The 14,681-nt window shown below is 43.9% G+C and overlaps 1 protein-coding gene across 1 annotated transcript; it reads left to right on the forward strand.

Moving 5' to 3' along the window:
• Window positions 1-5,662: 5,662 nt before the first annotated feature.
• Window positions 5,663-7,926, forward strand: LOC141700912 (uncharacterized). The gene is made up of 2 exons (XM_074504568.1): window positions 5,663-7,446; window positions 7,806-7,926. The coding sequence occupies exons 1-2, from the start codon at window positions 5,663-5,665 to the stop codon at window positions 7,924-7,926; spliced, it is 1,905 nt and encodes a 634-aa protein (XP_074360669.1).
• Window positions 7,927-14,681: the final 6,755 nt, after the last annotated feature.

Genomic DNA, 14,681 nt, shown 5'->3' on the forward strand with positions numbered 1-14,681 from the left:
TATGATATCCAAAGTACATCAGCTGAATAAAACATATTAGTATATTTATACAAAGATCTCCTACTCATAAAGATGAAAATAGTTCAAATAACTAGTAACCTTAACCTGTCAAAGCTAGTCCATTAGGTTATTCGCTAAGTAAATTATATTTGCTATTAGAATGTGTTGAATATTACAGTAGGGTGCTCTGCTGCTGACCGCCTATATCTCTCTCCTAGGGTTTTTATCTCTAAATTCTCTCATTTGTCTCTGTGTTGTCATCGTTGCTTCTGTATTCTTACATGTTACTATGAGGAATCTTTAAATTTACATATTCGGCTTTGTCAAATGGATTTTATTTTGTAAATGTCTAGGATTTGAGAGTGCTGTGAATGCAGCAAAGGTTTAGTTTTCGACTAACATAGGTTGTACTTCTTTCCAAAATAGAGTTCACGTGTATTTTGTAAAAGTTTTTACTTGATATTCGGTAGTAATATGTTTATGAACAACCCAAGTAAGTTCAGCGTCACAAGTTATTGAAGACAATATCAGAACTTAGTGATTTAGCCCAAATGCTCTATCTTGCAATCTTGCACCCTTTTTAAACAATGAAACCAGTTATGTCTTTTAATCTAACTAAGTCAAGTGACACAAGTAATTGCACAGTATTGCTGGCAGACAACAGCAGAAGTTCAAGCTGATACAGGCACACAGGTGTGTGGTGAACCTGGTCATAAGAGGTCTGTGTTAAGATCAAGTTTTCTATGATATGGATTGTCTATTTATTACCATCTCCTGATAGCCTAAGTTAACTAAAGATGAATCTCTTGAGAAGATGTTACTTAGTTCTTTCTATTCTTGCATTGCTTTTGGTCCAATTCCTTTTATAAATTTGAATGTCAACCATCAAAATATTCAGTCAATTTGGTTTCAAAGAAGACAAGTACATGAAATTGCGCATTTCCCCCTTTTTCGTTTTTATATCAGGGGGATAAACATATACAAATCTAATAGTAGTATCTAATTTCTACAGACAACACTGAAAGCAAGAGGGGTGGAAGAATTTAAGCTAAGAATTTAAGCTTCCCCCGAGGACTGTTTCAGAAAATAAATTTGGAGAAACAAGGTGTTTCAAACTTCAATTCATGCACTGTATCCTTAGGCGCAATTAAACACCTTTATGCAGACAAGTATATAAGCACACATACATACAATCAACCGGATGAAACCACAGAGCATACTCATCACGTACCTGACACACCAGCAGGATCCCTAGAACCAAGCAAAACCACCCCGGTCCAATACCACCCTAATCCCCAAAACTCTATGTGCCCAACACCAAAGACACAATCACGGAACTGGCCGCCTTCGATCTTGTGTATCGCCCGATATTGATGATTTTGTGTATCACTAGGCTTCGCGAATGGAGAGCTGCCTCGAATCTGTGTTTACTGTTTACACAGCGGCGTGGCCAGAGGGTAGACAAAGAGAGTGGGGTCAAAATGTCCTTTCACAGCGGTATGGCCAGAGGGTGGACAAAGAGAGTGGGGGTAAAAATGTCCTTTCACAGGGAATAAAATTACTCATCAATTTTATCCCCCTGTTCGGCTATTATATAGATAAAGGATAATAGAAGAAATTAGTTAAATATTTCTTAAAAAGAAGAGAATGCTACATAAAAATAAATTATGATGTAACACTATTAATGACTTAAGTGACGACTAAGACTAATTTTAAACTTATTCCTTACAATTCATCCTAAGAGATTGAATAACCGATTGTTGCACTTTCTAACACACATAAATTTTCGCATACATTTCTAAATTTATTTCTATAATTTTACAGTACAATTCACGGGTCTTTATTAATATTTTTATATTATTTAAAATTATAATAAAAAAAATTTGGATCATTACCTTAGTAGTATATATATAAATAACAATATAAACTTTTGTTATTGTCGGGATTCGAACCTGAATCTTGGGTATTGTATAAATAATAATATAAATATTACGAACCTGAGAGTCTTAGTAATATATAAATAATAATATAAATATTTATTGTTGGTTGGATTCGAACTTAGGAGTTTGAGTAGTGTATATTATTTTTGTATTTAAATCATTCTTTTAGTATTTAAATCTTAATTGATTAAAAAGATTTGACAATAATAAATGGGAATAATCAAACTAACCAAAAAAAATTATAAGCCATTTCAATTATTATAGTATAATATAACATAGATATGATAGGGGAACTAGGGGCCATTTATGTTTTATGAAGAGTGCTACAACGCTATTTGTCCATGTATGTCACAGTTGCTTTATGTTCTTTCTTTTGCTAATTTTTTCTTTATGTCCTAGTACCTCTGTTATAAAAATCGGCCGATTTTTCAAAAATCACCGATAAATCGCTCAAAAATCGGTTAAAAATATTTGTCCGATTTGGCCGATTTCCGATAAATCGCCGATAAATCATCCGATTTTTTAAAAATCGTCCGATAAATCATAAATCGGTAGCTCAACCGAATAGTTCTCAATCGATAAATTGGTAACACTGCCTAGTACCAGATATGTCAATGTTCTCCATCTGTTTTCTAAAATAGATACAAAACTGATAAGGTGTCACTGTACTCTGTTTCTTGCCAAACAGGTAGGACAGCTCATTGGAATCCATGGATTAACAAAAAATGAACTTCAACAGGAAATTAAATAATGCTTGAACTATTTAAAGGACTGAAAAAATCAAAGGTTATAGTAATAGGACTATAATGCAAGGATTACATTCCTTGAACTATAATCCCTTTAAACAAAGCATAGCTAATCCATTTAATTGAGGATGCTAATAAAAATTTCAGTTAACGACATAGAGCAGATGCAAAGCATAAACAATATTGTTGTATTTATAACATAAACAAAAAATCAAGGAACATGCCAGAGCTTTGATTTAAGAACTTTACTCAAAGAGTTCTGTTATATCCAAAATTTGGCATTAAATTGACTCGGGTCAAACACGGGCTAGTTACAGTCACACTCGGCATTGCGTTATGGGAGTTAGGACGCGTCCAAGCCTACAGGACGCGCCTAATTGAGAAGGGATATGTTACGAGGCGGGGAGAGTGCATGGTCAAGGAAGGACGTGCCCAGGCGTTATGGACGCGTCAATGTTTATGAAAGTGCTTGGCAGATGAAATCTTATGGTGATGGACGCTCTAGGACGCGCCTACCTTAGCAAGGATGTGTAGTTGAAAGTGAAATGTTGTGCATGATGGTTTAGAGGAGACGGTGTAAGTCTAATAAGGTTAAGGACGCGCCCTATATTCTAGGACGTGTCCTGTGACTTTACATGTTATAAGAAACGATTAAAGCAGGGTTGGATTTGTGGAGGTTAGGACGCACCCAATTGGTTAGGACGCGTCCTGTGTTTGATCTATATACTTTTGATATTGAATTCAGGACAAAGTTTGCATGGAGAGGAGCAATGGAGGATTATTTTTACTAATGTATTTGTTGCAGGTATTCTCTGAAGAATTCCCTCCTTGAGACGGTCAAGGAGGGGGATGTCCGTGAAAAGCTTGAAGGCCTCCAGGGGTATGCCTGATGATTGAAGGCCTCCTCCTGTATTCAACCGGTGTTCTCGTTGGGGATGTGGGGTTTACTTTGGTGTGTGCTTTGGGAGCTCTGTTCTTGTATTCAACGGGTGTCCTCGTTGGAGAACTTTGGAGTCATCCTGCACTTTGCACCCAAGAGCTTGGGATCACCTGTCCTGCTATCTGGTGGGTTATCCTCATTCGGGGGACAGGGACGCGTCTGGCATTTGGGGTGAACCATGGCTATACCTGCGTTCGTAAATCAAGAGAGATAGCTGTAGCGGAGTGTTATCCTTGCGCAGGGAGATGCACTATCCGTGAAGTCCTACGATTACGGACGAGCCTTGGGCCTTTGCGGTTGGGCCTCATAGTTGGACATTCCTAAAGCTAACGGAAGATGGATATCGGATGGGCTTCTACTGGGCTTTGGAGTAAGAAGTCTAAATTCATTAGACTTCCTATTCTACGAGAACTACGTCAGGCTTGATCCCTATATAAAGGGTACGTAGGCACATTGAGAGGGTAAGAAGTTGAGAGCTGAAAAGAGAGCCACCACTTACTCTGATCAATCTCAGCCTAAAACAACCACAATCAACCACACACCGCTTAAGTTTCCAGCAAAGAACCACCGTCACAGATCTTAGTTCCGGCGAGAAACCTCAATCTTTGTTGTTATCAGATTCCTCCGTCAACAAATTGGCGCTAGAAGGAGGGGTGCTAATTAAGGTCGCAATCTTAGGAGGAAAAAATGTCTTACAATCGTGATGGAAGTTCTTATGATGGGAGTGACAGCAGGTCTGAAGGAGAAGGCGGGGGCGCTATACTCGCCACGAACCTTACGTTCCCAGAAACATGGCGGATCCACCGAGGGCTCCGGATGTGGGGGGGACACCTCCAGTTCTCATCAGCAACGCTGATATATTGGAGCAATTGTATCGCATGGGGGATACTCTTAACAGTTTTAACTCAAGACTGAACACGGTGGAACGCCGAAAGACGAGGAGAGGTCGTCGTTTCCCCCGTCATGGTCATGCCTTGGGGAAAGCCCCTGTAGTTGAGGGAGATACCCAGGGGAGCGGGGATAACCCGCGAATCACTCCACGGCGTTTGCAGTATTCTGATGCTGTAGAACCTATTGTTGAGCTTGCGGATGAGGACACTGAAGGCAGAGAAAGGCCTCGCCTGGGCAACTAGGTAGTGCCACACCCGCATAGGTCTGGGCGTACGATGGACGAGCGTCGTCGTGCGGAGAACGCTCAAAACCAAGACGAGGGAGGAAGGGATCTTTCAGCCTTGAAAAGGAGGCTTGGCATAAGGTTGGAGGACGACAATTTGAGGATGTTGCTGGTAGAATGGCAAAAGGAAGGAAACGCCGGAGAAGCGAGGCTCCGTGATACGACGCGTGTGCCCCCCGCATTCCAAAGGTATGACGGGGTGCGGCACCGCAAGCACGAGCGTGCCCCTCCGCGAGGAAGGCCCGGGAATTACTACCGGGGATATCAAAGGAATGGACGAGGAAGAATGGGATATCAATACGGAAGAGCCCCTTACAATGGTAGGAGAGGTGGAGCACATTCCGCTGGAGAAGCCCCCGCCGTTATTCCCGTAGCTTCCCACAGCGTTACTGGTAATGGGTCCGGGGCGCGTCCTCATGACCGGGACGGCGGGCGAATTCAAGTAAGAATGCAGAATAATGATGAAATTCCGTAACGCGGTCAAGATGAACCTCGCGTACGGGAAAATATACAGGACCAAAATGGTAACATGCCACCGCTGTAGCCTCAGGGCGAGGGGCGGCGAGATCCTCCGCCACACCCGGGGGGTAATCAAGGGGAATTTCAGCAAGTCGCAGAGCAACCCCAACAGCCTAATGTTCAAACCATTTCTGGGGTAGGGACGTTTAATGTGAACGACCTCAAGAGGTTGCTCAACCATCTTGAGGGAGGAAGAGTAACGGCGACTGCGCAAGCTTCTTCTCCTTTTGCTGCTGTTGTGAGGGAGGCGCAATTGCCCGCGGGATACAGGAACACAACCAATGACTTGCGTTTCCACGGGAACTCTGATCCTGTGGAGTTCTTGAGGCGTTTTAACATTGAAATGGATATATATCAAGTACCTGATTTGGCTCGATGCCGTCTCCTGGCAGCTACTTTTAGAGAGGGCGCTCAGCAGTGGTTCCAAAAACTTGGTCCGGGTGTGATTTCATTCTGGGAACAGATGAAAACTTTGTTTTTGACACAATTCCAAGCTGCGTTGAAGTATACACCACCTGTTACCACGCTTGCTAATGTGAAACAAAAGGAAGGAGAAAGTTTGACTTCATATTTCAAGAGGTTTAATGCAGAATCTACTTTGGTGAGGGGTGCCACTGATGAAACATTGAAAATATTGCTTATAGCTGGGTTGCGTGTAGGGACGGATTTCTGGAAGCACCTGCAAGGGAAGGACCCAGTGTCGCTAGCTGATGTGCTTGCGCAGGCAGAGTCGTTTAAAGCGATCGAGCAGTCACTTGCAGAAACAAAAAAGAATGACAATACCCATAACTCCAAGGGGCGATCCAAGAGAAGGGACAGATCCTTGAGCCCAGATTATCGGCGAAACGCCAGAAGCCCTAACAGGGTAAATACTGTGAGCTCGCGGAGAGAATGGAGCCCACCATCGAACTACGAGAGAAGAGTTAGCAATTATACACCGCTGACGGCATCCATTGATCATATCTTCGAGGTAAATAAGGATAGAGGAATCTTCAAGAAGCCCGACCGTTTAACTTCATGGCAGAGCAGAGACAAGAAGAAGTATTGTGACTACCATGAGTCTACTGGCCATGACACCAATAAGTGTCGCCACTTACGGGATGAGATTGAGGAATTGATCAAGGCAGGATACCTTGGAGAATGGATTGACAAGGTGAAACGACGCAGGGGACTTGACGACAAAGGTAAGGATGAAAAACTGACCCCGCGGGTGGAGGATGTCGAAAAAACGGCAGAGGTCAAGTTTCAGAGGGCTGGCAGTATTAGGGCAATTTTTAGAGGACACCCTTTTGTTGGTGATAGTAATCGAGCACTGGAGAAAAACGCGAGAGAAGCGCGACATCCACCGCTCACCAACATCCACAGCTTGGAAGATAGACCCCCGAAGGTCTTTAAGGGGGAGTCCGCTGATATTACGTTCAAGGAAAAAGAATCTAGGTGGGTGCATCATCCCCACAATGATGTGCTGGTAATTACCATGCTCATTGGGGCGATAAACGTACATCGAGTCTTCTTGGATAATGGGAGTTCTACAAACATCTTGTACTACAGCACCTACAAAAAGCTGGGTTTTCCAGATAGTGACATGTATTTCGAAGATGTGCACGTCTATGGCTTTACTGGGGAAGCAGTGAGAGTCATGGGTTCTGTCAGGCTTCCCGTCACACTCGGGGAAGGGGCCTTATCGGTTACCCAAATGATAGATTTCAAGGTGCTAGATCAGGATTCCGCACACAATGTGCTAGTCGGCAGACCTTGGTTGCGAGCATTCAGGGTGATAACCTCGATACACCACCTGATGATAAAGTTCCCCACGCCAAACGGGGTTGGCAGTCTGAGAGGGTCACAGTATGAGTCACGCGACTGCTATCATAAGGCTGTCAAGGAATTTCGTAGAAGAAGGTATGAAGGGAAAGGTCTCCCATTTGAGGATGCAGAAGATATTCATGTCAAACCAAGTGGAGAGGTTCATGCCCACTATTTCGTTGAAAGCCCCGGGAAGGAAGAAACCAATGTCTCTGGTAATTCTTTTTTGACGCGGGGGCGTATTTCGAGGATCCGTAGCGTAGAGGAAGTGGTGGTGAACCATATCGAGGCAATCATACATAAAGAGGTTAACGGGGAAAAGTTGGAAGGAAGAAGTGAGATTTTGCAAGGTCTCGGGAATAACCTCAAGGTGGATGCTCCTCAAAATAAGGACGCGCCCTTGAATGAAATTGAGGTTGATGCTCCTCCAAACGAGGACGCGCCCTCAGATGAAAAAGTGGAAGTCGAAGACCCCCGAGACTTTGATTTCGATTTGGATCCCAGGATCCCTATGCCCACCGAAAAAATGGGACCGACCGAAGACACAATATCTATTCCAGTTGATAAAAATGACTCGAGCAAGGTTTTGAAAGTGGGATCTCAGTTGGATGATGAGATGAGAGGAAGTCTTACCCGCTTTCTAATTGCAAATCTTGATGTTTTCGCATGGAGTCATTCAGATATGATAGGAATCGACCCGGAAGTAATGTGTCACCGTTTGAATATCCTCCCGAATTGCAAGGGCATACGTCAGAAACGCCGCCCAGTAAGTGGAGAAAGGGCGATAGCATTAAAAGATGAAGTAGACCGGTTGTTGGAGGTGGGGTTGATCAAAGAATCGTTCTACCCCGAATGGCTTGCAAATCCAGTACTGGTGAAGAAACCGAATGGGAAGTGGAGGACATGTGTGGATTTCACGGATCTCAATAAGGCCTGTCCAAAGGATAGCTTCCCGCTGCCAAGAATCGATCAGTTGGTTGACGCGACGGAGGGGCATGCGTTGTTGAGTTTTATGGATGCATACTCCGGTTACAATCAAATTCCGATGTATGGCCCCGATCAAGAACATACATCCTTTATTACGGACAGGGGGTTATACTGTTACATAGGAATGCCGTTTGGTTTGATTAATGTTGGTGCAACCTACCAGCGGTTGGTAAACATGATGTTCAAAGATCAAATCGGGAGAACTATGGAAGTGTATGTGGACGATATGCTGGTTAAATCTGAGGTGACGAGTGACCACATCAAGCACCTGATGGAGATGTTTAATATTCTGAGGAGGTTTCGTATGAAATTAAATCTGCAAAAATGTGTGTTCGGCGTGGAGTCGGGCAAGTTTCTCGGGTTCATTGTCAACCACAGGGGAATTGAGGCCAACCCCGCAAAGATCAAGGCATTATTGGATATGAAGTCACCCACCAATGTGAAACAGGTGCAGAGTTTGACTGGGAGAATCGCCGCGTTAAATCGATTTGTTTCCAAGTCGTCTGATAGATGCAAGGAGTTTTTCAAGGAGATTAAATTAGCTGGGAAAGACTTTGTATGGATGTCAGAATGTGAAGAGGCTTTCAAAAGAATCAAGGAGCAACTGGGACATCCTCCCATGTTGTCAAAGCCGTTGGATGGGGAAAATCTAATACTGTACCTCGCAGTGTCTGAATATTCGATCAGTGCAGTTCTGGTAAGAGAGGAAGATGGGCAGCAATCACCAGTGTACTACGTGAGCAAGCGGTTACACGACGCTGAAACTCGCTACACAAATATGGAGAAACTGGTTTACGCCCTGATTCTTGCGTCAAGAAAATTGCGGCCGTATTTTCAAGCCCATAGAGTTGAAGTTCATACAGCGTACCCGCTGCGACAGGTCCTGCACAAACCAGAGTCATCATGCAGAATGCTGAAATGGGCTGTGGAGTTGGGACAGTTTGATTTGGAATATGTGCCTCGAACAGCGATAAAAGGGCAAGCCTTAGTCGATTTCTTGTTGGAATTTGATTCTGAAATTGATGATAAAGCTTTGGTAATGCTATATCCACCTCATGCCGAGGAGTCTTTGGAGGAGTTTCCGCATCCTTGGTGGATCTTGCATGTGGATGGGGCGGTTAACAATGGAGGAGCAGGTGCGAGTATAGTACTTGTGTCTCCGGAAGGCCACCACCTGATGAGCGCAATTCATTTCAAGTTTTATGCAACTAATAATGATGCGGAGTATGAGGCGCTGATTAATGGCCTGAAAATCACTTTGGAAATGGGGGTGCGAACCTTAATTGCAAGAAGTGACTCAGAGTTGGTAGTGAATCAGGTGAATGGGGGATTTCAAGCGCGAGGCCCGCGAACAGAATTATACTTGAGATGTACACAGCGCTTGATTGGAATATTCAAAGAAGTTAGATTGGAATGCGTTTCGCGGGAGAAAAACAGTAATGCGGATGCTCTGGAAAAAATGGGGTCGCAACAAGAGGCTGTATTGTTAGGATCCATCCCTCTTGAAATCTAGGAGGTTCCTAGTATCCCAGAGATAGAAACTATGCAAGTGGATGAGGCTCCCAAGGAAACATGGATGACGCCCATTCTAGCTTACATTCGCAAGGGAACACTCCCCGAGGATAAGTTTATGGCTCATCGACTCCGTTATCAAGCCGCAAGATATGTGATATACGATGAAGTCCTATACAAGAGAGGGTTCAACCAACCTCTGCTCAAGAGTGTTGAAGAAGAAGAAGGAAATTACATCCTAAGAGAGGTGCATGAAGGAATCTGTGGCAATCACTCGGAGGTAGCTCGTTGGCAATAAAAGTGTTGCGCCAAGGGTATTATTGGCCCATAATGAGAGAAGATGCTACAAATTTCGTCAAGGCATGTGATCGCTGCCAGCGCTTTGCAAACTACTCGTCTATGCCGGCTACACTCTTGACACCTATGGCAAGCCCATGGCCGTTCACCATGTGGGGAATTGATCTTGTCGGAGAATTGCCGAAAGCTAAAGGAGACGTCAAGTATGCAGTGGTTGCGGTCGATTACTTTACTAAATGGGCGGAAGCTATGCCACTGGCTACTATTACCGTAAAGAAAATCAGGGATTTCATTTTCAACTCAATCGTATGCAGGTTTGGAATCCCTTACAAGCTTGTTTCCGACAATGGAAAGCAGTTTGATAGCAAGGAGTTACGATAATTATGTGAGGAATTGAAAATCAAGAAGGAGTTTGCAGCGGTTTATCATCCTCAAAGTAATGGACAAATAGAAGCTGTTAACAAGATAATAAAGCATACCCTCAAAACCAAGCTGGAGGAACGTAAAGGGAATTGGCCTGAAGAACTCCCGAAGGTGATGTGGTCATACAACACTACGCCACGATCTACTACGGGAGAAACGCCGTTTATGCTGACTTACGGCTATGAAGCTATGGTCCCCGTGGAAGTTGGATCGGGATCACTTCGTAGAGATTGTTACAGGAAAGAAGATACTGAGGTTAATCAAAGGCTTCATTTAGATCTCTTAGAGGAGACGAGGGAAAATTCTCAGCTAAGGCTAGCGGCGTATCAGCAATGCGCCGCAAGGTATTATAACAAGAAGGTAAAGGGACAATTGCTGAAGGTGGGAGATTTGGTACTTAGAAAAGTGATGCCCAACACAAAGAACCCCCAACATGGAGTGTTTGGAGCTAATTGGGAAGGACCGTACAGAATAAAGTCCATTCTGTGGAAGGGGACATATCACCTTGAAGATATGGAAGGAAAACTGGTTCCGCGAGCTTGGAATGCGGAACATCTCCGAAAGTATTACCAGTAAGGTGCGGTTTTGGCCCCTTACGTATTTCTTTTATTATTTTAGGTTATGCCCGAATTATAGGCTAGAATTAAATAAATTCCTCCTAGCCTAGGGGGTAGTGCATGTACTACTTACCTTGGAACTAGTTGAAGGATCATTTTTAGAAATAATTTTCCCACAGAGCATAGTAGCCGTGGGACTGGTGCACTTTTGACACCAGAGCGCATTATGAATAAAATTTTGAAAATTTTCAAAAGGATATTTGCTCAGTTTGTTTGGTTTCATAATGCGTCCTAAACGTAGGGCGCGCCCTAAGCTAGGGTTTTATATGAACGATAACTGTAGTGGTTGTCAAAAAGGAACAATGAAACTCAAGTAAAATGTACTATTTTCAAGGATGCGCCCAAGTTATCTTGGTTGATGCTCCTTTAGACTGAATGTTACTGTAATATTGACAACATAATTGAAAACAGAAAAAGTCCTTGTTAAGGACACGTCCTGCTTGAAGAATGATGTAAGGCGCGTCAAAACCATAGGACGCGCCCACTTGTGCCTTGCGCCTTGGTTAAACACATAAGATGCGTCTAGCTGGAGAGGACGCGCCCACAGTGGAATTTGCTTAATGGAGTGAAAAATAATAACAATGAGTCAAAGGTGACGCGCTCTTAACACAAGCCGCGCCCATATAAATGACCAATTGAGTAAAAAAAAGTGCAAGTGAATGTTCAAAAATAGTCTTTACAACTTGCAAGGCTTCAAGGGGCCCGCACCCTTAAATAGTTCAAGTACATAAAAGATAAAGGACGCGTCCTAAGTAGAAGGCGCGTCCTGTGGCTTGTCTTGGCCTTCTGCAGGAGGAGGCTGAGTCTGAAGTGGAGCAGGATCAGGGGACGCGTCCTCTGCCTCTAAGCTCAGAAAAATCCTCTTGTTCTTGATGGATTCTGCGGCCCTGACCCTGAAATCATTTACCCATATCTGGGTATCTGTATCAAACTTTGAGAATGTATACTCTGGGTCGTTAGCAATGAACCCAGAGCACCATTCTTTAAATCCAGCCTGGAAGCCGTGCTGATAAACCAGTTTTTTCTCCTCTGTCCATCCATGCAGCCTATCATCATTCAGGGTGTCAAGCTCCAGCTGCATGGTGGAATTCAGGGCGATGACGCTGTCCATTTGCTTCTCTATTGCGGAGACATTGCCTTCCAATACAACTTTTTCCGTTTCTAGACGCGTCTTCTCCCCCTCCAGGCGTCTGATTTCAGTATCTTTTTCTTGTGTAAGCAGGGCAATGTGTTTTTCCAGAGATTTGACCTTGTCTTCGGCCTGGCTCTTTGCAGTGTCAGTAACGGCAAGACGCGCCCTAAGCCTTGCAGCCATATTGGCACTCTGCCTGGCATGAAGGTGAAGCTCGGCTGCAGCCCTGACCATAGCCTCCTCTGTTTGTTGCTCAGTCCTGAAGGTCCAACCTCTCACTTCATCCTCAGAAAAGTCACCCACGGAGGACGCGCCCAGATATCTGAGGACAAAGGACTGGTCATCAGGGACAGTTTTTTGACGCTTTGAGGGCGTGTCCTCTACCTTCTCAGGAATGTCAGACACGGTAGTGTCTATTATCTTTGGTGGAGGAGAAGGAGTTGCAACAGGAGGTGGGGTTTTTGCCTTTGGATCAACTTTTGTAGGAGCCTGTTTCCTTGCCCTTAGTTTTTTGGAAGCCCCAATTGCGAATCCTTTGGGGAGTGAGGCCATATCTGCGATATAAACATAAAAAGGGATTAGTTATGTACAAAAAGACGCGTCCTGAAAGTAGGACGCGCCCATAACATGATATAAAGGTCTACGTGCATGATAGATATAGATGAATGCAAAGATATATAAATGGGTGTGAGAATGATGCGTCTTAAAGATGTGATACGTCTTACCTAAGAGACACGCCAGGGGGGTAGGACGCGTCCAAGGTGATAATGCATATATAAAGTAACGCTTATAGGTCAGGCTAAACTAAAGGAAAAAAGTGAGCATAAATATGACGCGTCCTAAAGCAGTGACACATCTTATGTATAATGATTTCTTACCTTGCTCTCAATCCACCTTCTTGTTGACGTCTGGCTGAATAATTTCTGTGGCTTGGAGCCCTTTGGATTTTTCGGAAGCGGTGAGGATGGGTTTCCCATTGTGGAAATCTCAAAATTTGCAGAGAGAACCCACTCGTGGGGACAAAGCTCCTATTTTCTTCAAATTCTCCTCGGTAATCATGTCTTTGAGGTTGAAATGTTTTTCAGCATACTGCAAAACCTTCTCTGCTCTCTTCTTCTTCTTTCCTGTAAGCTCTTTCTGGGTCCTTTTATCTAAGAGAAGGGAGGATAGGTTACAACAAGGAAAATAAAAAAAAGGATTATAAAAGAGAAGGCGCGTCCTGAAAGAGAGGACGCGTCCAGAGCATTGAACTCACTTGGTTCCAAATTGAAGCGAACGCACGTCCTTTTGACGTCATAAATGTAGAAAAATGGTTCCTTCCAGTCTCTCTCGTGACTGATTTTACCTTCATTAAATCCCTTGTTGTTCAACCATTTGTTGACAACCAGAAAATGGTATCCGGGAATTGATTTCCTGATGCTGTAAAAAAAGCTGAATTCTTTCATCGAAGGCGCGCCCAGCCTCAAGTTATGGTACATAATGTACAAAGCCCAGGCTAGTTTGTATGAATTTGGTGATAGTTGGACTGGAGCCACGTCGTACCATTTCAAAATTCTCTTAATGTATGGATGCAAGGGCGCGCCCACGCCTAGGGAAATCAGCTTTGGAGTAAGCACCATTCGGGGGATCCTTTGATTCCCAATGTTAAAAATATGTGGCCTCATGGTTCGAAGAGGGCGCACCCAGATGCCCTCCATGTCATAGTACTTCATGTGCCATTGAATTTCCCAGTCGGTTGCAGTTGAGTCAAGGGCAACACATGCTAGCTTACTTTCTTTCTTCCTTCTGGCATTTTTCTCTGCCTCAGTTAAGGTGCCAAGCCTGGCCCAGTCACAATCCACTTCAACATCTGAAGGATCCCAATATTCAAGAGGAGAATCAGATTTCTGAGGGGATACAGGATATGTCTCGGGGTCAGGAACCCTCCTTTCGAATTCACTTACGCTAAGAGGTGACGCGTCCTGAGAGTAGGACGCGTCCTCGTCTGAAACAGCTGTTCCTCGGGGTTTTTGTCCTGTGGTAGGAACAATTTCATCGTCCATCCAATCTTCAATGGCGGCCCTAGTATAGAGAACCGGAGTTCTTTGCCTCTTAACTCCCTTCTTTTCCATTCTTGAGCTTATGGGAACATGGTCCATGGAGTCGGAGCTGGAATCAGACATTATAGAGTTTTTTGATTTAAGGAAATGAAAGAAGCGTCTTTCTGCTCTAAGGAAGGAATTTGTCCTGTGAATGTTGGGAAAGTCGGGTTTAAAAGCTATCAGATGTGGGGAGTAGATTCCGAGGTGTTTGTTGAGGGCTTTGAATGGATGAAATGGTGAGAAGGAGGACGCGTCCTCCAGCTGCAAAAGAATGAATAAAAATTTGAGGACACGTCCATTTATGTAAAAAAAAGAAAAGGAAGAAAAAGAAAGATGGAAAAAAGGATACTGGAAGGGCGCGTCCTAAAAATCTACCGCAGGGGGTGTGCTACAATGACGCGTCCTAATAAACCTTTGGCCCTATATTACCTTTGTTTGGGACAGCTTAAACACGTCTTAAATTAGGAGATACAGGACGCCCTATCGGGAAGACGCGTCCAACATGGT

This window comes from Apium graveolens, unplaced genomic scaffold, assembly GCF_009905375.1.
Source record: "Apium graveolens cultivar Ventura unplaced genomic scaffold, ASM990537v1 ctg3079, whole genome shotgun sequence".
NCBI classification, from domain to species: Eukaryota; Viridiplantae; Streptophyta; class Magnoliopsida; order Apiales; family Apiaceae; genus Apium; species Apium graveolens.